Below are 25,250 nucleotides of genomic sequence, written 5' to 3'. Positions count from 1 at the left end.
TCTGGGTTACGACAGAGATAGATTTTCAAACTATCCTTTCCACATTCACGGACAATACATATAGTTAGATATCACACAAACGCATCTGATTTGATCCTATCCCCATGGACAAGAAGTCTTCGCTCTCCATCACTCATTATTTGACCACCGATCCACGAGCGTCTGATGTAGCACACAGCTTATGTGGTTGATCAAGCAGCAAAAGCGTTAGTAAATAATACATACTTTACTGTTTATGTGCTAGTTAAACAATTATGTTGAAGCAGACAGATGCAGCCAAAGATGTAGCATGATGTCCCACCCAGTCACATTATCCTGATATTAGGCCGACCATTCCTGCCACTAAACTCTTAATGATGAGCGCCAAGCGAGGCAGCAGCTAGTTCGAACCTTACAAGTCTTTGGTATGAATCGGCCCGGGATTGCACGCACAACTACCCGCAATTGAAATTAACGCTTTAACCACTAGGCCACCGGAGCGGTCGAATCCGATTCATTCTGAAATTGCTTTCGTCAAACGTCATCACTACTTCTAAATTACGAAATGTCTTTGCAGACAAATTAGATCAGACAGCCGGTAGTAGTTTATGAGAGAAAAATTAACCCATGATTCATAATTCAAAACTCAGAACAGTGGGCTATACATAGAAAAACAAGATATACAATAGTATAAATATGGTACTATTTTAACATCACAGAAGTAAATACAAATTTCTAAACAGCCTGTTAAATACAAAAATCCGTGACAATTATATGTTTGTTCTCCGATTGCTTTATTAGGACCAAATCTTTGTCGATGGTACAAAAAAGCGCTATGTTTTTCAAATGATGGAAGAAGTCTTATATTCGACAAAAAGCTCACCAACGAACATTATCCTAACCTACATTTCAAAACCTAACAGTGAACAAATATAACTTGTACCGGGTATTCGTATATACACATCAGAAAATGGCTCGATTTAGCTAGTCCTAAAATAACGAGTGACATATTGGGAGATAAAATCTTCAGCTAATCCAAATATCCTAAATATTATTGCACCAATAGCCACGTATCGGATTAAAGTTCCTTATTTAGAAATTCACTGGACAACCATTAGTTTGCTTGCTGATTATTTGCTCTTCTCGTTTAGCTTATTTTGTTTTTGTTCTAGGTATATGTTTACTTCTTTTTCTTCTTTTTCTTTTACATGTTGAAGCAAGAAACCAACGACACTGGTGTCATTTCTATGTATCCGTGAGTTGGTCACAAAACCTGGCTACCTAGATACAAGCTTATCAAAACCAATGTATTTCATGAAACAGTATAACTTCCTAGTTGATACAATTGACATTTAATCAGTAATTTAAAAGTGTACCTATCATCGTCACCAGCGGCTGAGCTAGTTCTACAGCATACACTTTAGACTTGGGCGTTTCAGATGGAAAAGAGCATACTGCATACATAACACATTATAACTTAAACCGAATTTAAATCAACACAGGTATGCGATGTGGTTCAACGAAGTACTGAGTCCATCCTTTTTGGGACTTATTTTGCTTCCAATAACCGTCATTGGAGAGTGGAACGGGTGAGTAAGCAAAATCTTATAAATACAAGGTCTTATGGAAATTAATGTAAGAATTATATGTATCCTAGTTACAATTCTTTATTAAACTATGTCCAAGTGTTTTATTCTGACATGGTTGAAAAATTCCATAGTCTACACAGTACTAGTTCTTTTAGTCGATAATTATACTAGTGGAACGAGTAATGGTTGTTATGGTATTTGTTCTCGTTATTATTGCTGTAGCTGAAAATATAACTATTAATACTCGTAGATGTATGTGTTCTCTTTGTTGAAACTGTTGTTTTCTTGTTTTATATGTAGACTACGCTTTCAGCTATGACAGAAATTGCAAAAGCAATTAAAGCGGCAATAGTAGTTCTTTAGATAGAATTGTTTTCGTTTATTGTAATGTTGCTGCATTATACGTTATTTCGTTTCGACCAATATGTCTTGCTGCTTATACAACTATTTAAATTGTATGTTCTACTTTATATGTATGCTGCACGTGACAATGAATTATAAGCCGTTACAAAGGCGATTGATTATTATAGGTACTCTCATTTCTCTAGTTCCTATGCAAAAGTACATCATATGACCTGTCAAACACACAAAACCTGAACACTCTTGTTTTAATGATTTCTCATTGACAATTGTAATGAAGATACCACACTGAGGAGCTTAAGTCGATTCAAAATATAAATTGTCCTAGACGCACATAACTATACAAGTCACAAAACGTAAGTAAGAAATATCTTGTTATATTATAGTCATTACTCAAAAAGACCTTTTATAAATATAAATATTGGCAGCATGTCGAACATTGGATTTCTTTTAGAATAGCATTAATGTCTAATTAGCTAAGACTTATTGTTTGTAATAATTTTTATGTGTAATGTAGAACTGCTAAACGTATATTATTTGTTTCGTGACTGAGAAACCGCGACAGCAAACGACTACAATAATGTAATGTATCGCGTTGCTGTTAAGGAAAGCGATAATTATCGTACGATAATGATGCCCCATAGTTAATGTTCTTTACTTTCGAAACCTCTTTTTAAAAGAATCAACAGCTTTCATTGTTCGCTTACCTGACTGATTATTTGCCTTGCTCGTTTCACTTTTTTAATTTGATCTAGGTATATGTTTACTTGGTTTTTTCTTCTTCTTCTTTTCAATGTTGGAGTGAGTGTGTCTTTGATTTGGATTTCTTAACGTAGCTTTAAAAAAATTCAGTCATATCACTACGAAGTTTGCAGTGTGACAGTTTGGTTTGATTCGGTCGGGGATCGAACCCACGACCTCCCGCATCCCAGGCGGACGCTCCATCCACTAGCCCACCCGAGCGGTCCAATGTTGGAGTAAGGAACAAACAAAACTGGTGTCATTTGTATGTATCCACGAGTCACTGGACCTGGCTAAAGTCGATTCAACATACAAATTGTCCTAGACCTATATAACTATACAGACTCAAATCTAAAGTAAGAACATTTGTTAAGACTTATTGTTTGTAATAAATATGTTAAACTAACAAATTTATCCTAAACAAGATTTTGCTTTTATTTTAGCGCATGGTTTGTATATTCCATTTAGGATATGCCACTTTTCATTGAGGGGAAAATGTATAAATACGTATTGTAAGATATCGTTTCAGCTTCATTTAACTTTTACAAATGCACATGCATTAGCCCACAAATTGTCAGCAAAAGACCTGATAATATGAGACTTTTTCTAAAGCAGATATTTTTTATTTCCTCGACTCAGCAAAGACGAATTTGATCATGCACAACATGTTCTGAAACTCTTGCCCAAAAATAACATCAAAAACGTTTTGAACAATTCAATTCGATGACAAAACAACTTTTGACAGACGTGTCTAGTCTTTTCTGATTTTCAATGAATACCAAAACGTTCATAATTTTGACTTTATATTCAAAACTCCTATGGCGACATAAAGGAAGAATATTACGGGCGCCATATTGATATAACTTCTGGTGACAACGGGAATTATAATGTTAGAAACGACCATCGTTTTACATTGGTCTCACTCTCGAACAAAGTGATATGGTGTGCGATCAACGGACATAAGAGGAGCAGTAGGGTCTTGGGGCATCATGGTTCAGCTTGCATATTCCCAAAACCTGTAAGCAAGAAAGTAAAAATAAATATAATTTGCCTTCAAGATATTATTTATATAAGTGGTTTTCATGGATACGGATACCTAAATAAAAGTATCATCAAAAAAATGTTTTGTTGACCTTTAAAATCTAAATCATAATTGTGAATGATATAACATTCACGTAATTGTTAATATAATTATATGGTTAACATGTTAATGTATATTTAGGTACAATTATAAACTAATTATAAAATAATACGAAATGAACGAAAGATACAAACACGGCGCTGGAAATCTGAAATCCTACAACTCTTTGCAACGCATATCTTGTATATGTTCAAATAAATGTATCTACATTGGCTTTTGTAAGTAAGCAAATAAAAAATAGATCTAGATATGTCCTTTTCAGCAGCTGTCATTGCCAACATAATTTATTTCGTAGCATGAGAACTCGAGAAAGATGTGAGGTCTACCCAGACAACATGTAATCTTTCTTTGATAATACACTTCAGATAAATCCAGTTAACCTCGATACATATCATGTCTTCACTTCCCGTTACCAACGCCACACTAAAAAAAACTTTGTTCACAAATAAACAACTACTTTAGATAAAACTAACATGGATATCCAACTCATCAGTTTTCCATGCAATGAGTATTTTCTTTTAAAATATCTTAAATATTTTCGGTCACGTTTTGAACACAAAACTAAATTTTCACAGCCCAAATGCATGTTATAAACAACCTAATTAATATCAGCGAGATCAACATGAGTGCAAATTAATCCAACAATTATATGTATTTGCAGTTTTTTAAAGAATCGCCAACATAAAAGGGGCTGGGTTGTAATACATAACTCCGATGTATTACATTGTAAAATATTAGGCTAATTGAAAGAAATGAATGGGTTTTTGATTTAACATTTTTGATTGTTCGTGCCTAAAATAGCTGCATAACATAATAATATAAGTAGTAATGATCTTGGGTTTGACGTTATGCGTCTCTGCGGCGTCTAACGGGAAGTGAAACGTTAAGGTATATGTGCTCTTCTTGGTCATTCTATCGTGTATTTGGCCATATCATGTTCATATGTTTCCCAATGAGTACTGCAGCATTTTTACATTATAATTAAGTTTTAACTTGCAGAATTACCCCGACTGTATCACTGCAATAATAAATATGTGCAAATAATCAGTGCACTGCCACTAGTAAAAGCAATTTTCTAACTTTCAAAACCTAGAACATAATTCACCATCCAAACGATCCACATTTGCATTTGAATTCACCCCTTAACGTGTAGCTGTAAAGTTGACTATTATAGTGTAATACTTGTGTGAAAACACCTGTGCACTACTCGTATTGTACATTTTGGGGTTGTGTCAAAATTCGTTAGAAATATTTAGGACTTTGCCATTTTCTGATAAAGTTTTTAAAGCTACAAGACAAACGATTGCTTGTTTAAGTGACCGTTGATTAAATTTGTGACAGTTGATTAAATGTGAATTACCTATGTACACTTATTAAGTTTTATTCTAAGCATTCCTATCAGTTAGTATTAATTAGAATGCATAGTTTCTGTTTTGCTCATTGGAAGTCATATTCCCCAAATATGTGCCGTAAGGACCAGAAATGCTGCATAAACCTTTCAACTACAACCAAAAACCAATACGCCTTTTGGAGTGACTTCCAATCCAGTCATCATGTATCGAAAACCCAGTTTTCCAATATCCAACGTGCAATGTGCAATGATCAATATCCATTTATTTACTATCCTGCATCCTTACTATTCCAGCAGAGGAGCGTTTAGGAAGACAAAAAGTTTAAAACTATCTCGCATTCGAACTACGCTGTCTTACATAAGCTTGTGTTTCGATTGTCAAAAGCAAGTTTTTTGCTTGTTCTTAAATAATGTCTTGATTTATTTGTCTTTCGCTCTATTTATGATAGTACTATGGATTATGATGATGGAAAGGAGATGATATTTTTGTTTATAAGGTGATGACAGATTTTACATAGACGGTTTGAATTTTAATTTGTTTCTAAGTGGATGATGCGGCAGTAGGGTATGGCAGTTAGTCCTTTTTTAAAAATATTGTTGTCGGGGATATATATTATAATTGCTATACCCCTTATCTTCCATTATAATTTATATGAATATTGGATGATTTATACAATCATAGTAGGCAGCTGATAGTCATGGATAATGGAGTATTAGACGACAGGAATGGTGTAATTTTAAAGTTACATTTACGTTAGAGCCGATAGAGACCTACAAATGTTAAAGTACCGGTGTAATATTCATTCTTTCTAGGGGTCCTAGCAGCCCACCATGTTAAATTCCAGTGTCATTCCTAAGGTAACTTTGATCCAGAGTGTCAAAACTAAACAAATGTAATGTTTGAGATGACATTCAGTACATTACAGTGACCTTTCGCATGCAAAAGTTGCATTGTAGGCTACTTGGAGTAGACAGTAAATCATATTCTGTACGTTTGTTATGAAGTTTTCATTATAATAAATAAACCTGGGGCAAATGTTAGGAACAGGGCGAATGAGGTGGACTGTTACTTTGCCTTATTACGAGCTGAAAAATGTGACGATATGTCTTTCCAAAATTATAAGCTCAAACCCACGCTCCATCTTTTTTTTTCCACTGCAGTCTGCTATATTACTGCGACTATGGCTTTAAAGACGTAAAGGAACAGGTTAAAGAGTTATTGGGTTATTGATGCCTACCTTATAGTAAATTTAACTACACATTAAAATGCCATTTTAATTCCAATTATGAGATTTTCAAAGACTTCCAACTTAGATTTTATTCAATTGCATTATACGTCCTTGACGGTGGCATATGTATTTCTATAGCACAAACCTGACCATATACGTCAATGATCGCTATCATCTAAGACCAAGACATATATTAACTGCTTAACTTTGTGTAATGTGCATGAATGTGCTAGAAAGACTAATGTAATTCATCGATTTCCGTACATGTGTAATTCCTGCATGGAGCCTTTAGGATGTTTTCGGCACAATATACAATAACTTTACGCATTCTGGATAATAATGAAAATATAAGGAAATATTTTTGTACATTATAAATTAATTTTTCTCCTCGAAGTTTTCTACAGTTTGACCTTTCTCATTAAAGTGATAACCCATAAGGATGCACACAAAAAACCCTAGACAATTGCAAAAACAGCAACAACAAAAAAAATGAACTGTATAGCCTTTCTGTGCACATATATCTGGTTTAACTGGCGATATTTAATTTTGTGCATTCAGTGTTTTATAAGTTTTTTTGTTATTATTATTGTTATTATTGTTATTATTATTATTATTATTACATGTATTTTGTGCTTGGTTCCATGCAAAATGATAATGAAAGATTAGTGTGTAACATACTTTAGCAAAACGTAATGTAATAGTCGTTGATCTCGACGGAGCACAAACAATTAATTACTTATATTAAAAATGTTTGGCTATTATATTTGTTCTGCCGTCTGCAATTATAAATAGTTTGCATAGAATGGGAGTTGATTGCAACGGGTAGGGCATTAAGCTCAGTCTTCGATGTGTTGATAAATTTGTGTTTTACATTTGTTTCAACAGGCAGATGTTCAACCTGAACTACACCAATAATTAAGAACTTTCGATTCTATAGAATGAAAATATTACGTTTTACATATATGAACACCACTCTCTTCCTCCCCTGTCTACCTCTCTCTCTCTCTCTCCCTCTCTCTCTCTCTCTCTCTCTCTCTCTCTCTCTCTCTCTGATTCCATTGGGAGAGAATGATTTCCTAAAACTAAGCTGTTATATCGGTGTCAGAGGTTTCATATGGGATCAATGAGATCGGTTCTGTCTCTGGTCGAACAAATGTAAAAAGGAGGGAAAAGTAAGAGCTATGTGATTAATTTTGACTAGCTTTAGTGACTGAAAATACTTAAATATGTTAAAAAGGTGAGCTTAGCTTGTACTCCTCCTATTATTTTCGCAGTTGAAATCAAATATTCCCTGGAAGCTAGAAATTCAAATAGAAGAAATAATGATGAGGATAATGATGATGAAGCTCGCAACAAGGTTGATGACGCATAGACGATGTTTATTCAAATGTTGAGGAGTTTAGGCTGCAACAATTATAACAATAATAGCAAAGCTTATAATAACAATACTAACAAAGACCACGGATGGTAAAAATGATAAAGACGAAGACCCACTAAAGAAACCGAGTACTTAACATAAGTTGAATGTATATGAGACAGTATTACTTGCATAAGAACAAATGCAGAACCTAAGTATGGTTCAATGTCTCTATAAATAGATACAGAAAAAAGAAACATTTTCACTGATTATCCTTATAGTCCGAACTGTCAGTTAGTTAATTTAGATCAATATTAAGTAGAATGTAGTTGATTTTCTTTGCCACAATAATCATAATGCTAGTATATATAACGTGTTTATCTAATCGGTCTTGTTTTGTTCCCTCGTCATATTGTTATGATATATACTCAGAATCACACTTACACATGATTTGTATCTTAATTTTACTTTGGTATAGTAAGTGAACATCCGTTCGCCCATCGAAAACTCGAACGCGTATATTTCTTAAGTGAATATATTCTTGTTGGGTAAATGTTTATAAATATCCCTATGACCCTTCGTGATATAAAGAAATTGATATCATTTTCATTGGAAGTCTGCTAGACGATCTGTTTAAAAGGTAAATCGTGCTTGAATCCTTACACATCTACTTGTGATGCATATAACGTTTGACAGGCACTGCAAGCTGTTATCAGTCTCGTGTTTATTCAATGTTGACATAATCAACGCAGTGACTACCAGGACGAAAACTTCATACTATCGGTATCTATAAGATTGATTGGTTATATCTGATGTCATTGAAACATTTCAGGACAACTGTTTTATGTAATCTCTATTTTAAGTTGAGATAATGAACGTACTGTCTTGTATTAATGATCAAATGATATAAGATCGATACCTGTTACCAAATTGAATTAATATAAAACTGAAGATATTATTGGGCAATTTGTTTCTTCTTTTGGGACTAGAAAGAGAATTCCGTTGAGATAATTTCATGTGTTTCTTTCTTTAACTTAAAGTTATATATGCCATAATATACCTTTAGTTGTGCAGCACTTAACAAATGCAAAAATAAGACCTTCTTTTTATACATCTAAATTTATCAAGAATACCTTTAGTAGCTAGAATATTGAAATTTAAAGCACACTTGTACAAGTTTGAATTAGTACGACAAAAAAAAAAAAAAGGAAAACTACTAGTCACTGATACATTGGGATTGAAGCTATAGAAGAAATGTATATAAGCAAGCACAGATGGTGAGGGAGAATACGAGTCGAAATTGACTGTAATAGGGTAACTACAACTCTATCTATTCTAGTACAGACTCTGGAACTGAGATGAGCGCAAGACATGAAATACTACAAAATACGTTGAATATTTTAAAACAACACAGAGACACTACAGAGGTACAATGTGATAATTTCAACAGTTCTTACAAAAGTATAATAATTCGTATCGATTTTAAAATCAAATCAATGCTTTCGGTATCAAGGATAAAAATATATTTGTTTCCAAGTAAGGACAGAATACGTGAGCGGTCGTTTCTAAAACAAAATACAAGATATCTAACAGGTTTGTGTGTTGATTGCAACCATCAGAAAATATACCATACAATGCACTTGAAGAGCTGCAAATTAACCATTCTGATATAATGATAACGTGAAACTAGGCAATCTTAGCCTTGATGTGTAGGTGTGTGTGTGTGTGTGTGTGTGTGTGATCTGGATTTACAACGTAGCTTTAAATCTTTTTTAATCATACCGCTATGATGTCAGCTGTGTGGCAGTTTATAGTGATGTCGAACTCTGTGGCATCATATCTCAGACATGTGACATTATGTTCTACTAGTCAATTAATCCCGACTCCATTTTGAGCAGTGATAGCATTAACCTTTCGGTGCTGAGAGCCTAGCGAGGCAGCTGCTAGTACAATTTGTCATACGTCTTTGGTGTGACGTGACAGGGGTTTGAACCCGCGACCTCCCTCATTCGAGGCGGACGCTTAAACCACTTAAACCACCAAAGCGGTCATATCAGCATTTATATCAAGATGGTTAAAATAGCCCATTATGACGACGGAATAAAAATGTGTTTTGGTTAAAGTTACGGCCCAAATTAAAGATCTCAAGAAATCCACCGAGATGTTTGCAATCCTTTAAAGTGATGTATAGTCGTGTAAGACTGGCAATGTACGACAAAATGCATCGATTCTCATCAGCAAGAAGATATACCACACATGACTTACGTACCATTCAATCGTCTTATATCACATTCATCCTTAGCACCTTTCAAATCTAAACAAACTCCACAAGGTAGCATACCAAAGTTAAACCCAAGTATCGTGCCGGGCAGTGGCTTTGTCTATAAAATACTTGAAATGGTAAGCTAGCAATATTGTAGTAAATAGTATTTATAACATATTTGCGAAGGAAATCAGAAAATCGCGCGATATTTGTTCAAGTCGAATGATCTCGTCAGGTTGAATAGCTCCAATAGATTCTTAACATGCAAAATAATTGAATTGATCTGCTTTGTTGAGAAGAACTCGGATTAAAAAATGTATGTATGTATTAGTGATTTACAGCATCACAGCAGACACATAATTTGCTAGGTAATGTCAACAACACATTCAGTTCGGAAACTATACCATTAATCTGCACTATGGATTAGGAAGATAAAGCCAGCGAAATACATTTATTATTCAGCACACTATGAAATGAAAACGCACATTCCGCAAAAGGTATATATTATAAACTATGAAAGTATCAAATGTAAACTCGTTTCAACATGAAACATAGAAATAATGAATAAAACGTGGAGATAGCCGAGATCAGATACAAGCAATGAATAAAATACTGGTACTCAAATTGACAGTTTGTGTGGTATGGAAGGTAGACTGACATAATGTTTGATTTCTGCATGCTAACGGAACGTTGTCTACTGTATCAATGTAGCTTTTTTGGAAGATTGTAAAATATTTTAACTGACTTTTGTTTTGATCTGTATCAAATGCTAAATTATCTTAGTCTGATTGATATATATCGTCCTCGTATGTCCAAGACATTACATTACAGCTAATTGTATGTAACATATATTTACACAGCCAGCAGGAAAACAATTCTACATACATATAAAAGAATATAAAGGGCTGGATAACTTCGCTGTTTACGCTCAAGGTAATTATCGAAGACATCAAAGACTTGACCCTAAACGAGCCTCAACCATTCTGTACTCTCATGACTCCACTTAACACCAGGACGGTGCTGGTGCTGGTCTTACCCAGGGCCGGCTGTACCATATAGGCAAACTAGGCAGCCGCCTAGGGCGCTGATTTCAGGGGGCGCATTTCTCCAAATTAACAACAGTTTTGAAAAATAAATAAATAAATTTCAGTTTTACTGAGGGTCGTTTTTTATCCTGGTTTATTTCATACAGGGAAAAATAATCGGGTAGATTCTGTCTGACCGAAACACAAGGCTGACCGAAACAAGCAATCTGAGTGAGTGAAAATTGCGCGAATACGAAACTTTCAAATGTTGAAAAAAAAAAATTAAAAATGTATTGTTTATAAATTTTGAAATTGATATTTTCGGGGGGGGGGGCCACAAATCTAACCTTGCCTAGGGCGCCAGATAGTCTGGCGCCGGCCCAGATCTTACCTATCTTCTATCTCTCTGTAAGTTGCAAATTGTTGCTGGGGTGATGGGATGGAGGGGGTTTTCGCCTACATATAGAGTGGCATGAATTTTAGGAATACACATAACAATAGACTCTGGACTACCGAACTTTTATTAGGTTATGTGCATTAAGGTATAAACCTGTAAATAAACGGAAATAAAAGTGCTCACTAAATGCTTATTTAGTATGTATTAGATGCACTGCGAAGAATTAAAAACAATATTTTTTTTAGTTACTTTATATAGTTCAAATAAATAGTTTTCACAGATGTACCTACGGGGAGCACATCCATGTCAATTTGTAGACTCCACAAAAGTTGATAGAACGCGCGTATATACACTTGGAGAGTACATTGTAATCATCTGTTAAATATATTGTCCAATAGATGTTCTAAACTTTTCATAACAATTGAAATTTTGTTCCAGTATGCTGAAATATATACCTTAATTTCTTGTTTCGACAAATATTAAGGTTTTTCGTTCCAAACGCTTTTCTGACTTCCAACCGTAATTTTTAAGCCTTCGCTATTTGAAAACGTGACTTCTTTGCCCAGAAGAAAATAATTATCTCTGCCAGTACGTATTTGTCTTCATCGTTGTATGTTGCAAACGCATGCATTTCGATAATGCCTACCTGGTACCTGAAGGCATAACATTTTTCGATTGATTCTCCAAAATGTAAATATATGTTTTAGTTAGCTGTTTATTTCACATAGCTTATTTTATTAGTTTCTTATTCTAGTGTAACTTTGTACCACATATTAATGATATTTGTGTAATCAAACAGATTTCTCTGGTCGTAATCAAAGTCCTTTAAATACCTGACATGATCAGTCGTCCTCGATGCAGAGCTGCAGTTATCGTACACATTTTAAAGAATTGTAAACATCGTTGACCTTTTTTTTAAATCAACTGCATCAGTAACTTTAAGCAAATACGAATTTATTCCGTCCTCATAATAAGCTATTGTAACCATCTTGCTATCAATGTTGATGATGCTAATTTTCACGTTGTCAGTAAAACAAAACTGGCAAATCTGAAGCTTTTCTATTACATTGTTTCCTATCTTTTTTATGTTTGCAATCAACATATAAACGTTTTTGTTGTAGATGCTATTTTAGAACTCATCACGCTATGATCGCACATTTATCGTATCCAAACTCGTAAACACACATACGTTTACTAATAATACCATGAGTGGTGATTTTATCTTAAACTCGTTAAATCTTTGACACAACAGATGAGATAGTCGCAGTGTACCTTTGTACTATTTATATGTTGTGTTGTTACATGCTGCCAACGTTGCGATCCTTGCATTTGATTCGGTATCTTCCTAGAGCAGATAATGTGGTAATTATAGTTAAATGTAATTTTGATTAGAGTACTCCCTCACCAGCTATGCTGACGTAAACATAATATTTGGATACCTGGAATGTAGTGGCTAGTAGTTTTCATGTCTTGTGATAATTTAAAGCTGTAAAGGTATGCTTTAACACCCAATATATTGTAATAAATTTGGAGTATGTGCATTCGGTTATAGCGCCCCCTTTTAAGGAATGTTTAGACTTTGTGATTACTTGTCTGATTATTGGAAATCGGTGCAATATAAATATTAATTTGCCCGAACTAATTAGCCAATTACTAGGAGCAAACGTCACGGAGTAAAGTGTTAGTGAGTTTCCATGTTACCATGGTTCACTAGTAGTGAATTCAGGTCCGAATCGAATGAGTGACCCTGGAATACCATAGTCCCTATTAAAATCTAGTGGTGTACATTGGTAGTGTGACTGAAGTGGCAGTATTTACGGTAGAAAACCTGTAAATTACACAATGAAATCAACTTGAAGGGACTTAGCAGATACCGTTAATGTTGCCATGGTGGCAAACTTGGTGCAGCTGTACTGGCGAAATGAGCCTGGAAACCTCGGACTGACTGGCCTAAGGTGGCGTAGATAAAATAGTGCCCTGTGTTATGAGGACAGTCGTATAGTTTCTGCGGCGTGAACTGCTGGCGGTACGGAAACCTAACGAAGAGAAACCATGCAGATGTGCGGTAGATAGATATTTGGCAGGTTGGGAGATCTGTGGTCTTGCACTGATGACAGTACAATTTAGTTATATAAAGAACACGTCGGGTTTTCTAATTTACAACTGAAGTTGTATGGAAGTCTTTGGAAACTTGAGGTAAACTTATGGCTTCTAGCGGGAATCACGCCAGGGGTTGACACCGCTTGGTCAAATAAAGAGCCCTCAATTGTAACAATGCTCACTAATAAAAATATGCCCATTAGGAAATATGAATAAAATCAATGTCATTTTGGTACATTTGTTCAGGACTTAAAATCTTAAGTATATTATGCCATATATAACTTTAAGTTTGACATGGGAACCAAACAAAAGTATCTCAACGATAAAACAAAAGAAGAAACAAAATGCCCATGAATATCTTTAATATTTGTTTATAATTCACATGGTTACAAGCATGATTTAATAATCTAGGACACAGAAAATTCAATGTGTGGACATGACAAAATAATTTTGTAACGTAATTTTCAATCAAATTACTTAATTACATCAGATCTTAAAATATTATTTTTTAGATATCAATAACTTGAAGTTTTCTTCCTGGTCTCTACTGTGTATCAATAATGGCTATATCAACCCTGAGTAAACTCGATATCAACTTGCGATGTACATCAACCATTATACACATCACATGTCTATCGATATATATAAATTTGTCCCCCATTTACCTTTTAGATCATGCATTGTCTGGCTGACTTCCATTGAAAATGATACTAATTTCTTTATATCGAGAAGGTTCATTAGGACAATTATTAGCATTTACCCTTGCACAATCTCTTTACTTTGAAATCTTACACGGTCTAGAATTTTCAGTTGGAGTAGGGCTAACGACTTTATCTCTCAGTTCCACTAAACACAGAACTGTTACCAAATGTCCACTTTAGCACTCCGTATTTCCTCACATACGTTTACATCTTCTTTCAGAGGTTCCTTCTTATATTTCGTTCTTGTTTGAGAGAAACATTTCAATCTCAACGATTGCATGATGTGATTTAGTTTTGCTTTTGCGCTTCCTAACAAACAATGTTATTTTTTGCTTGGAGATGGTGTCTCAAGCCAGAAGACTTTGGATACAGCAGATTCTTTCAAAGGGGTACGTAAGGGGCTGAAAATTTTGAAAGGAACATGCCTGTTATAAAACGGTTCATCAGGTGAAATAAAAGAAAAAATGACTATTAACCGCTGTCTTTTAAGGGAAAGCACCATTCGTAGTATATGAGTTTGATACAGAATGAGTCACCGTTTTTCTTTCCTATATCTAGCAATGACATGATGAAGTAGATCCTGCGAGTTGGTCAGCCAGTCGATAAAGTTATCCGTCCTTCCACCGTGACTTTCGTCGCGAAATCTTACTGAGTATGGGCTATCTAAGTTATTCCGTGTCATATGCGACTGTAACATATTTAAATCAGCTTTTACATTTGAACATACGCTACAACAATGTAATGGTACTGGACTTGGTTCTCGAATAGTTTTATCGTACAGTGACTCAGCTGATACACTGGACTGATAAATAAGACAGACGATGTGTTAATTTCGTTGTGTTTGAAGTAGTTCATCATCATTGTCATTATCATCATTAATACTATACATTATTAGTAGTTGTTCTCGTTGTAGTAGTTGTAGCAATATGTGAAGAAGAAGAAGAAGAAGAAGAAATATTAGTAGGTTTTACCTTATAAAATATTATATACATATATACTTATTTAGAGATCACTTTTTGATAAGAAGGCAATATTTAATTCGGATTTTAATTTTTTAATCTGGAAACATGCAGGGTCTTTACGTGCAGGTTTGATCATGAACGTTTTAATTTTATTAAGATGTTCTTATCCACACCTTAGCACACATGGCGACCCCCCCCCAAAAAAAGGAAATGTCACATGTGTAGAGCAAATGAAAGACAAGTCTTGATTTGAGTTAGTCCCGTCAATACTTTTAAAGTCTCCCAATCCAGATGATGTAAGACGAGTATGGGAATTTCAGCGTTAATTCATCAAGATCTTATGCTGATAAAAGTAATATATGCAACAGACAAACGAAATAAGATTTAGATTAGTAGATTCCCTGGTTTCGGGATGAATGAAACGTTAATATTTTGGCCGAAAATGAAGATAGAAATATCCTTATATAGCCATTATCATTATATTGACTTCTACATAGTGTCAAATGAAAAGATTAAGGATAACAAGTGTTGTTCGTTCCAAACTTCCCTGAGGCAAACTAATAAGTTTAACTATGGCTGACCTTCTGTGTTTGGTTATATTTATACTAAATGATCAAGTACATTTTTCTTTCAGTGAGTACGGTTTAGGAAGAGTTATTTTGAACTAAACAAAGGTATGAAGTGATTGGAGTCTCATATCTAAGGTTAAACACTCAGCCAGAGCAAATACAAAATCTGAACTTCTTTCAAACAAGAAGTAACGACGACTTGCTTGAATATTTAATTTAAATTACACTTTTTGGTTTCGTTCCTCTCCGCTGGTAATATCGGGTTATTTCTCTCTCTCTCTCTCTCTCTCTCTCTCTCTCTCTCTCTCTCTTGAGGACATTAAAGATTTGGTTCAAGAAATGCATACATGTATTATAGATATCTGAGAAGGATATACATGTTGTACATCGATCATTTTGTTCACCTATTCATTTTAACCAATACGTTCAGATATACAAGTGAATCTCCTAAAATATAACCCCAAGAATACGTACGTCCCCTGGATGCAAAACTTTTTTGTCGGAACCCAAACGCTCCGAGTACACTGAGAACTCTCTGTTTTAAAGGTGATAAACGTTCGTTCAAACATTTAAATTGTACACTGTGTTTGTGTGCGTGTTTTTTGTGTGTGACTTGGATTTTTAACTCAGCTTTAACAAATTTTCAGTCATATCACTACAATGTCTGCAGTGTGGAAATTTATGGTCAAGCACGGGAATATCACGCCGCAGACGGTTAGCATCATGTCCCACCCAAAGTCTTTGGTACGACCCAGATGCTCTCACCACTTATACTACAGGAACAGTCCTAAAATAGGCATATAAAAAAATTACTTCTGACTCAGAACTGTATTAAGCCGCCATAATTTCTAAATCACGCAGGACCAGATTATTTACTTTTAGTAGACACTGTATTATGTTTATCAGCTAGAAAAAGCCCTAAGCGAACGAGATGTTAAATCAGCACTTCAAACGTTTGTTTACATAGATTAGGGCCTACAATAATCTAATCTGAAGTCTTTGCATCATAAAAATAGCCAGCTTTTAAGGATAGTATTTTTATCTATTCGTTTTTTATATGGTGAAAAGCCGTTGTTTGTTTATTCATCTTTTTGATTATAATCCACACGTATCACTGAGCTTCGTTGTTCGTTTTGCTTAGCTAAATAAAAACCACGGCACTTATTAACCATGCATGCCTCTATTTTGATGCTTGGCCAACATTTTACTGACAAAACAGTATTCTTAAAGCCACATTTTATACACGTTGTTTTCAGTAGCCATGACAGTCATTGATATGGATTTGGTATGTCAAGACGTCAGACTATCCAGTAAAGTGTCGTAGAATTAAACTGTCCTTAGAGAATAGAATTTGTCTTATCAAGTTTGACGATTTTTTTCCACAACTTCCTTTAAAACACCTTACGTTGGTCGGGAATTGGATAGAGACATTATGATTCATGCACAGTGGATAAATAGTATGGATTAGCATTCTATATTCTGATTGACTTATACTAATGTTATAAAGGCATATGGTCCCGTTAATGTTTCTTGACACAAGGACCGTGTGCCTATGTGGAACAAATATGTTACTAATGTGATCAGACGTGATTTTCTGAAGGAATATATGTTGTTAAGCAATTTGTCTTTATTCTTAAATGTAACACAAAAGAAAAAAGCAACATATTCCTACTTACAACATGTTGAGACTGACTTTAATCGTTCAATTTCCCGTTATGGGCATGAAAAATCAGCAAAATATAATTGAATCCTAACCTGTTTAATATGTATGCATGCAAGTATGTATGTATATATGTATGCATTTATGTGTGTGTGTGTGTGTGTGTGTGTGTGTGTGTTGGGAGAAACTCCAAAAACCGAAACCCGCTAATACCGGAATCACTCAAGATCGAATTATTTATTAGATCCTGAATGGTTCCGTCTTTAATATCGTCATTTTCCCCAGAAAAAAAAAGCCTGGACCAAAAAGTGGTACAACTTTTTTTCGAAATTTAAATTTAAACTAAAATATACATAAAACCGAAATTCGCTTCGAACTGTCTTTGAACTGATAAACTCTTGAAACAGCCAGGACCAAATCAGGGTTGACCATACGCTAAACCGAAGTCTTTTCAAAATAACAGGAGGCAGCTTTTAGGGAATATTATTCATATCAGGACGCTTGTAGGCAAACCATTTTTTAAAGCGATTATCTTTGTCTGCCGATTATTTAGCTGTGATTGCTGCCATTTATTTCCTTAAATGATAAACATAACGTTGACTGTTTGCTTGTTATGCTTTGCTAAATAAATACGATGACTTTATTAACGAGATTGGCTTCTTCTCTATTGATGTTTCACCGATGGAGATCGACAAAACACTATTCTAAAAGGCAGATTTGCTGGAGTGATTTTCAAAGAGAAAACTATTGCATACATATATTTCATGATCAATGCCTGTCATATATATGGACGTGTGTATCAAGATGTCAGAATGACCACTGAAGCGTCGTAGGATTAAACTGCCACGAATTACATTTAAAGTACTGGGAGGGTGGTGGTGTAAGAACATTATCAAATTATGCAGTGTTTAAACATTATGGACAATTATTTGCAATTGAGTTTTGGTAATGTTTTAAAAATATATCATTCACTAAATGTTTATTGAGACCTGGACAGTATTTCTACTTAGAAAAACTAGCTAAAGTTACGGATGTGATCAGACATTATTTTCTGAAGAAAGTATGTAGTTACGTTACTTGTTATAGTAATAAGTGCAACGCTAAATAATAAAAAGCACATTACAAAAATGACAACCTTCTTATTTTTTAATTCTTACACACACACATACACCCTTATCCTCTTATAATTACTCTCTCTCTCTCTCTCTCTCTCTCTCTCTCTCATGCACACACAATTAAACGCTTATGAAAACACGTATCTTCCCACAACTGCTAAACTCTAAGGAAATCGCCGTTTTAAGCTGAGAATAAAATTTGATTCTATGAGTTTTCAGTTATATGGGCTTTCACTGTGTGTATATTCGGCCATGCTTGCAGTAGATTATCAAACACAATTTTTTTTCATTGATCAATATTAAGGAAGTTTATACTGAACTATTTGAAATCTTAATTCATTAAATTCAAAACAATTTCATAATGTTGTTTAAAGTCTCCGGCCTGTCCCTTTCCTGCGGTTCGCTACCCAGCAAATGACGAATGATTGCCCTTTTTGGCACGTGTGAGTTTCTAACGATTATTATTTCTTCGGCAATAATGTGCGATAGGATTCGCTGTGGGGAGGAATAGGACAATCTGAGCCAGTGAGTATTAACATTATCGCCGCCCTTTTGAAATTATTGTAACATGGGGAATATGAAATTAAATCAGTTAATATAATTACCATTATGATCCTATCTGGGAAAGGGAAAGAGGGATTGTTTAAATGTGTGCGTGCATCAGCTGCATGGATTCGATATTATATTGCGCGTGACAGGCCCCGCCCTAGAGTAAGGCAAACGAGGCAACCGCTTTGGGCCCTGCGCTTTCAGGAAATCAATTAGGTAATGCAATTTTTTCTTGGGGCCTCGCTCATCGCTTTTGCTGCCTAGGGCTCCGCATGCTGCCTTGGGCCCCGCACATCCTAGGGCAGGGCCTGGCGCTTGACATGGTAAAATCACTTCAACTATGCAGATCACCATATGAAGTTGTTATTATTTAATGAATGGTCATACCACCCAACCCGGACGACAACCACTGTTTAATTCAACTATACTACAGGACGGCCCTTTATGCGTCTATCTCGTCGTTGAAGCTTTGCATGCACTGGCCGGAAGCAAAGTTTCCTTATCAACAACTCCGCACACGCTTATTCATTTCATATTGAAGTGAGTGTAATATTATACAATATGTCCATTAACATGTACAGACGTTACTAAACCCAACTTGGTGCAGATGTAGATCTGAGCAGGTTAGCACTAAAGCGGATATGACTGAGTTTGTCATTTTATTTCTGGTGTTGTTCCATGTGAGCTGGTGATTTTTTTTTAGATCAAGCTGGTAAATTACAAATGTCAAATGTTGACATTCAATATATTAAAGCCAGGCTCAAAAGAGCTAAAATAAAACAATACTTAGATGACAAATCGCTAAAAAAAGGTGCCCGCACCACATGATGTCCAAAGTTCATTTACAATATACTTAGAATTGCTGACCAGCAAAGAAGAGGAAATATCAGAATGTAAAATAACAAACGGTCGAGTTACCTTTGACAGCACAAGTGGGTTTGATTAACCTAATTCTCACATCTTAACAGTGCACGAGTCTGTATCGTCTTTATTTATTACATCCGGTTATTATAGTGGATGGAGTCAATTAACATCATTTCGAGACCGCGACAAGGTAGAATTGTTGAAAATGTATATATTCTTCAGGCAGATATTTTTTATAATTATATGACTTTTGTGCCAGTAAAAATAGCAATTGATTCGAAGTTTGTGTGCGTCTGTGCCAGGGCGTGACGAGTCAAGACAGGGTCTTCCAATCGTGTAATTGTACTACGCGATGGTATTACTGAGGAACTATAATAGACACTTAATGTCACCGAAGTGAGAGAAAAAACAATTCGACACGGAGCAACATCTACGAGATGAAATCACCAAAACAACCGCACTACTCATAAATACTAATGAGCGTGTTTCGTTGTAGACGGTTTTTATGGCATGCAGTGGCAACCACAACAAACATAATTTGTGCATCAATCGGAATTATTTTCCGGGCTAAGTCGATACTAACTGAAGTTTCTGGTGCTGCTATCAAATTAATTTCGATACGTTTACATACACGAATACACGTCTATTCAGAATGTCTTGCGGCGGTACAAAGTTGTCTCAACACGATTAGTATACTGTTTTCGGTTGCTGTCGAGGAAACAAAAACAATTATCATGGCATTATAGACTGTATTGACAGAAGCGGAAATCACCGACAACTCCGAAAATAGATAAGCAATTGCGTAGCGGATGTGCAATATATACCATAATCTTAATTTTTATTAGTCAATATTCCATGGTTTGCACATAGTATATGACTTACTTGCTAAAATGGGCCCAAGTCCTGGGGAAAAAAGGCTGTGACCTTTATTATAAATATAAAGGCAAAATGCACCGAATGAACCAACAAAGAATAAAGAAACAAAAATATATGCTAATTGCATTTCAGTGAACTCTGGTAATTTTAAAAGCATATAAAATTCGATAACATAAACGTAACGTGTATTATTCGTGTTTGCTTCACCATATTTTTGTTTTTCTAAATTTGATGCCATACCAATACTCTTCAACGTCATCCAAAATGCGTCAAGCCTTGCCTGTTGCCACCATATAATTATTATTGATTGACATTATGCTAACATGAATCTCTGTTTTCTTGATGACAATACTTACAATATCGTTATTAATGCTTCCTAGAGCTAACAATGGGTTTCTGGTTCTTTTTTACTCATCGAGTATAGAAGACTTCAACTTGTTTTACTTTAATTGCTCTATATTAACTAGTTTGAATGTTGATATAAATATTCTTCCTTTCTCAAAATTGTGAAGAAATACTCACCTTATTTTCTATAGATTCTGTCCGTGGGTGAAGCTATATTGTAACTGCACCACTTTCTACACTAGGAAGATGCCACACGTTATACAGCAGATTTTTATGTGCACTCCAATCTTGTACATTTGGTCCAGCATATTGTGTACACTACAGACTGTATCGCGTCAGAACGTCAGCCTTGGATGCGAGATGTCAAGGGTTTGAAACCCGGCCGAGTCATGCCAAAGACATAAAAATAGTACTAACATCTGCCTCGCTGGACGTTCAGCATTAAGAGGTTTGTGTTAGGACTGGTCGGCCTGGTGTCAGGATAATGTGACTGGGTGGGACATCATGCTATATATCTGCGGCACAATGCCCCAGTTGTAGACATCATTATAAACTGCCACACTGCAGACATCGTAGCGATATGACAGAAAAATAGTTAAAGCTAAGTTAGAAATCCAAATCACACTCACAGGCTATCGCGCTATTCTACGTTAGCCTCATAATACATTTTACTTATTTGCTGCTTGCATACCTTGTGACTGCAACAGGTGCGTGTGGTGTATTTATTTTAATGATTGGCATCTCGTTAACACCATTCCTAATTTCTGAATTTATATTGATCGCTGGATAACTTTGATTTACTTTAAGAGACCAGTTTGTAGCACTGCGATTTTCAAATACATACAAAGCAAAATCTTCCAGAGCAATAGTCAAACCGCCAAATTCTGGTTTTAAAAAATATATTTATTTTACGGCTGTAACTATAATACGATGATTTTTGTATTTGTATTGCACATGCGCAAGCATACTAATTACGTTTTAATTTTATTTTAGTTTTGTATCCAAAACTTTACACAATCGATGCGTTTATTTGCAGGATTTCAATATCGCGATAATAATAGGTTCCAAGATATTAGTGTATTATCACCATGCTGTAATTTATTCATCGATCATTCTGTTTATTGTGCATGGGCAAAACGTATACAAAAGTAAAACACATACAGACAAAATAGGGTCACTGTGAGTTCAGGCGTCTTTCATTTATGCTTAAAAAGTGGATGGCATTCAATTGTTTAGTTTTAATGTATTTATTTCTACAGCAGATAGAGATAGATACGTAAGTTTAAGTATCCCAATGAAAGAGAAAAGCAGACAAAGGTAAGGTCAAAAAGGTCACATCCTCTCATCAGCAAATCATTTTTTTTAAAGCCAGATTCACCGCTCTCCTTAAGAGACATGTTTGTACCGTCTTAGTTGGAACATCCTCACATCACCCCAACAGCGAAAAGTGTGCCTTGCTTAACAATTTTATGGCGAATGAGTAGATGAGGACTCGACAAATAAAAAGACGGCAGGTGCTAACTCGGATGCTATGATACAATAGCTTACTACAAGAGAGCGGTTAAATTATAATTGATCATTGATAGCATTCTGTCTTTTGATATAGCACGTGGTCATGTTCAAACCAGACAATGTTTGCACTAGTCTAAACTGTACAGGTGTACTTGCTCTATTTGTAAACTACTTGAAAGTACTGCGCCAGTAATAAAGTGTAATATTACATGTATAATATTGTATAATGGCTGTAGACGTATAGTATAATGGTATAGTGTACAATGCTAATGGGGCTGTACTTAGCTCATGAGTGCGCTGTAGAATTCCACTTTTAGCTATTAGGAGTGTGCTATGCATTTGAGGTCTTTTTTTCCATTTGATCGTCGATTCAATTTTATTATCTTCTAAAAATATATTTTTAAAAGCGGTCGCGCGGATTTCTTGAAAGCAATCATTATATCTTGAGAAAAGGAAAGACGACGAACACATAGCAAAGGAAATAAAACAAATTATGAGTCTGTAAATATGAGATTAAACTTACCCCAATGTGATATACTCAGAAGAGTCAAGATAAAATGACTGAATATCAATCTTAGTCTACATGTTGATAATTTCAAAAGAATTTCTGGAAATAATCCAGTAGTGGAAACATATTATGTTCGGATCATGCATTTTGTCATTCGGAATAATCAATAACAGGAGTAAAAATTTATCATTAATTACTGAACCAGTCGTTATCAAGTTGACCTTGAAGACATTGTAATTTCGATATAAAATTATTGTCCATTACGGAAAGAAAGACACCAGGAAGAGATATTCGTATTATTGATGAATGTCCTTGTTATACTCTGATGTCATTAAAACATGTGAGTGCAGTTTTTCAATTTATATTCTTAAGCAAACTCGAATGCATTATTACTCATATTATATACAAGATGCTATATTTCAAATTTCTCTTATGGCAGTCACGCTTGTTTAGAGTTGTTTACAAGCAGGCTGGGGTAGGAAACCTATGTAACTTAAATTAGCAGGAACTCTTTTGCGCACAATGAATTAAAAACGAAATCATTACGCTGATAACTCTGAGTTGGTCTGGGTCTGTTTGTAGGTTACTCCATTCGTGAAACATACTTGAGTGTTTGGAGCTCATTTTATTGGATTACAATTTTGGGGCTCCTCATTGCTTGGGTCAATAGGTTTTTTGTATATATATATATATATATATATATATATATATATATATATATATATATATATATATATATATCGAGAGAGAGAGAGAGAGAGAGAGAGGTTTGGTAAAACGTTATTGACTCCCATTTTATGATCAGTCTCTGAAATCATATAGGTTTTTTCATATATGATTTGTGATGATTGTTTAAAAATTATTCATTGGAATTAGAAAGTGCTCATTGTATGTTTGGACTAAATTACTTCATTGTGATTATTGAGAAAACATTGAAAGAGATTTTTGATTATATCACAAAGGTACATCAGGACCTTCAATAGTATCAGTAGAACAGGAAATTAAAGAAATTAAAATTCATTTGGAATATTCTATACGTTTGGACATGTGATAGGACACGTAGGATTATTTAGAACTTAATTCCCAATACTGTGTCTCATAAATTCACACTTTTTCGCTGATGGAATTACGTTAATTGTTGGCTTTATTAAACATGCTGGTTTCGCTTCTTTTTGTTACATAGTTTAATACATTGTGTCATAACAGATATTGGGGGCTTATCTGGGATCTGAATTTCTGTAAAACATTTCAGAGATATGAAAATGAAATTGAAAATTTACATTAACTATGTTTAGGAATTTACATTGTATCTATAAAACTTTTAATTTCACATATTTCAGAAATATTTAGTGACAACAGCAGATATTTACAATGTCATCTTATTTCAAGTCCTGATAAACGAGGGTTAAAGTCTATGAAAAAGGAATTGTTCCTTGCGATTGTCAGACAAAATGATCTTTCTGAAGCAAGTACATTTTCCAGAAAACAGTAAATTAAAATATTTTGCTTCCATATTTGGTGAGAAAGGAAAGTTTGGATGATAGTACCTTGATTTAGATTAGTATGTCTGTATTTGGTTTTCATTGGATATTACAGCACGTACAGTTGAAAAACCAAATAGAATTTGAAGTAACGAAGCTTCAGCTTCACAAATGATTGATGGAAATACAAATTTAGAAAGAAAAAGAGGGGAAGAGAAAGCATATGCAAAGAAAAAGAGAGAAAATACAAATTCAGATATAGGAAAATGAAAAGCATATGCAAAGATAAGGAAAGAAAAAATGGAAATGCAAATTCAGAGAGAAAAAGAATATGTGCAGATGCAGAGTTATTTCGCCTCAATTTTGACACGTTACCAGCGGAGATCGACACAACAGTAGTATACAAGTCAAATGCACTCAAATGAAATATAACCATAGCTTACATATTAGTAAGTAGCCATGACTGTGATTTGCATGGATTTGTATGTCAAGACTTTCAGAGCAACCAAATAAAAAGACATTACGCGTATTTGCGAAACTCTCAGAAAACCAAAAACCTCTATAATCCGAAAGTGA

At 34.7% G+C, this 25,250-nt stretch overlaps 1 protein-coding gene across 1 annotated transcript in view; it reads left to right on the top strand.

The window, feature by feature from the left end:
• The first annotated feature begins 1,180 nt into the window (after positions 1 to 1,180).
• The window catches only part of LOC149775975 (uncharacterized), a 93,441-nt gene continuing 69,371 nt past the window's right edge, over positions 1,181 to 25,250 (top strand). Inside the window, exon 1 of the mRNA XM_089941077.1 lies at positions 1,181 to 1,568. Within this exon, the coding sequence (XP_089797203.1) occupies positions 1,489 to 1,568 (80 nt within the window). The 5' untranslated portion in view covers positions 1,181 to 1,488. The remainder of the gene's footprint in view (positions 1,569 to 25,250) is intronic.

The sequence above is a fragment of the Sinohyriopsis cumingii genome, chromosome 18 (genome assembly GCF_028554795.1).
Source record: "Sinohyriopsis cumingii isolate HCF-2022 chromosome 18, ASM2855479v2, whole genome shotgun sequence".
In the NCBI taxonomy this organism is placed as follows: Eukaryota; Metazoa; Mollusca; class Bivalvia; order Unionida; family Unionidae; genus Sinohyriopsis; species Sinohyriopsis cumingii.
Note: the sequence above shows the minus strand (reverse complement) of the source record. Positions and strands in the feature narration are given on the sequence as shown.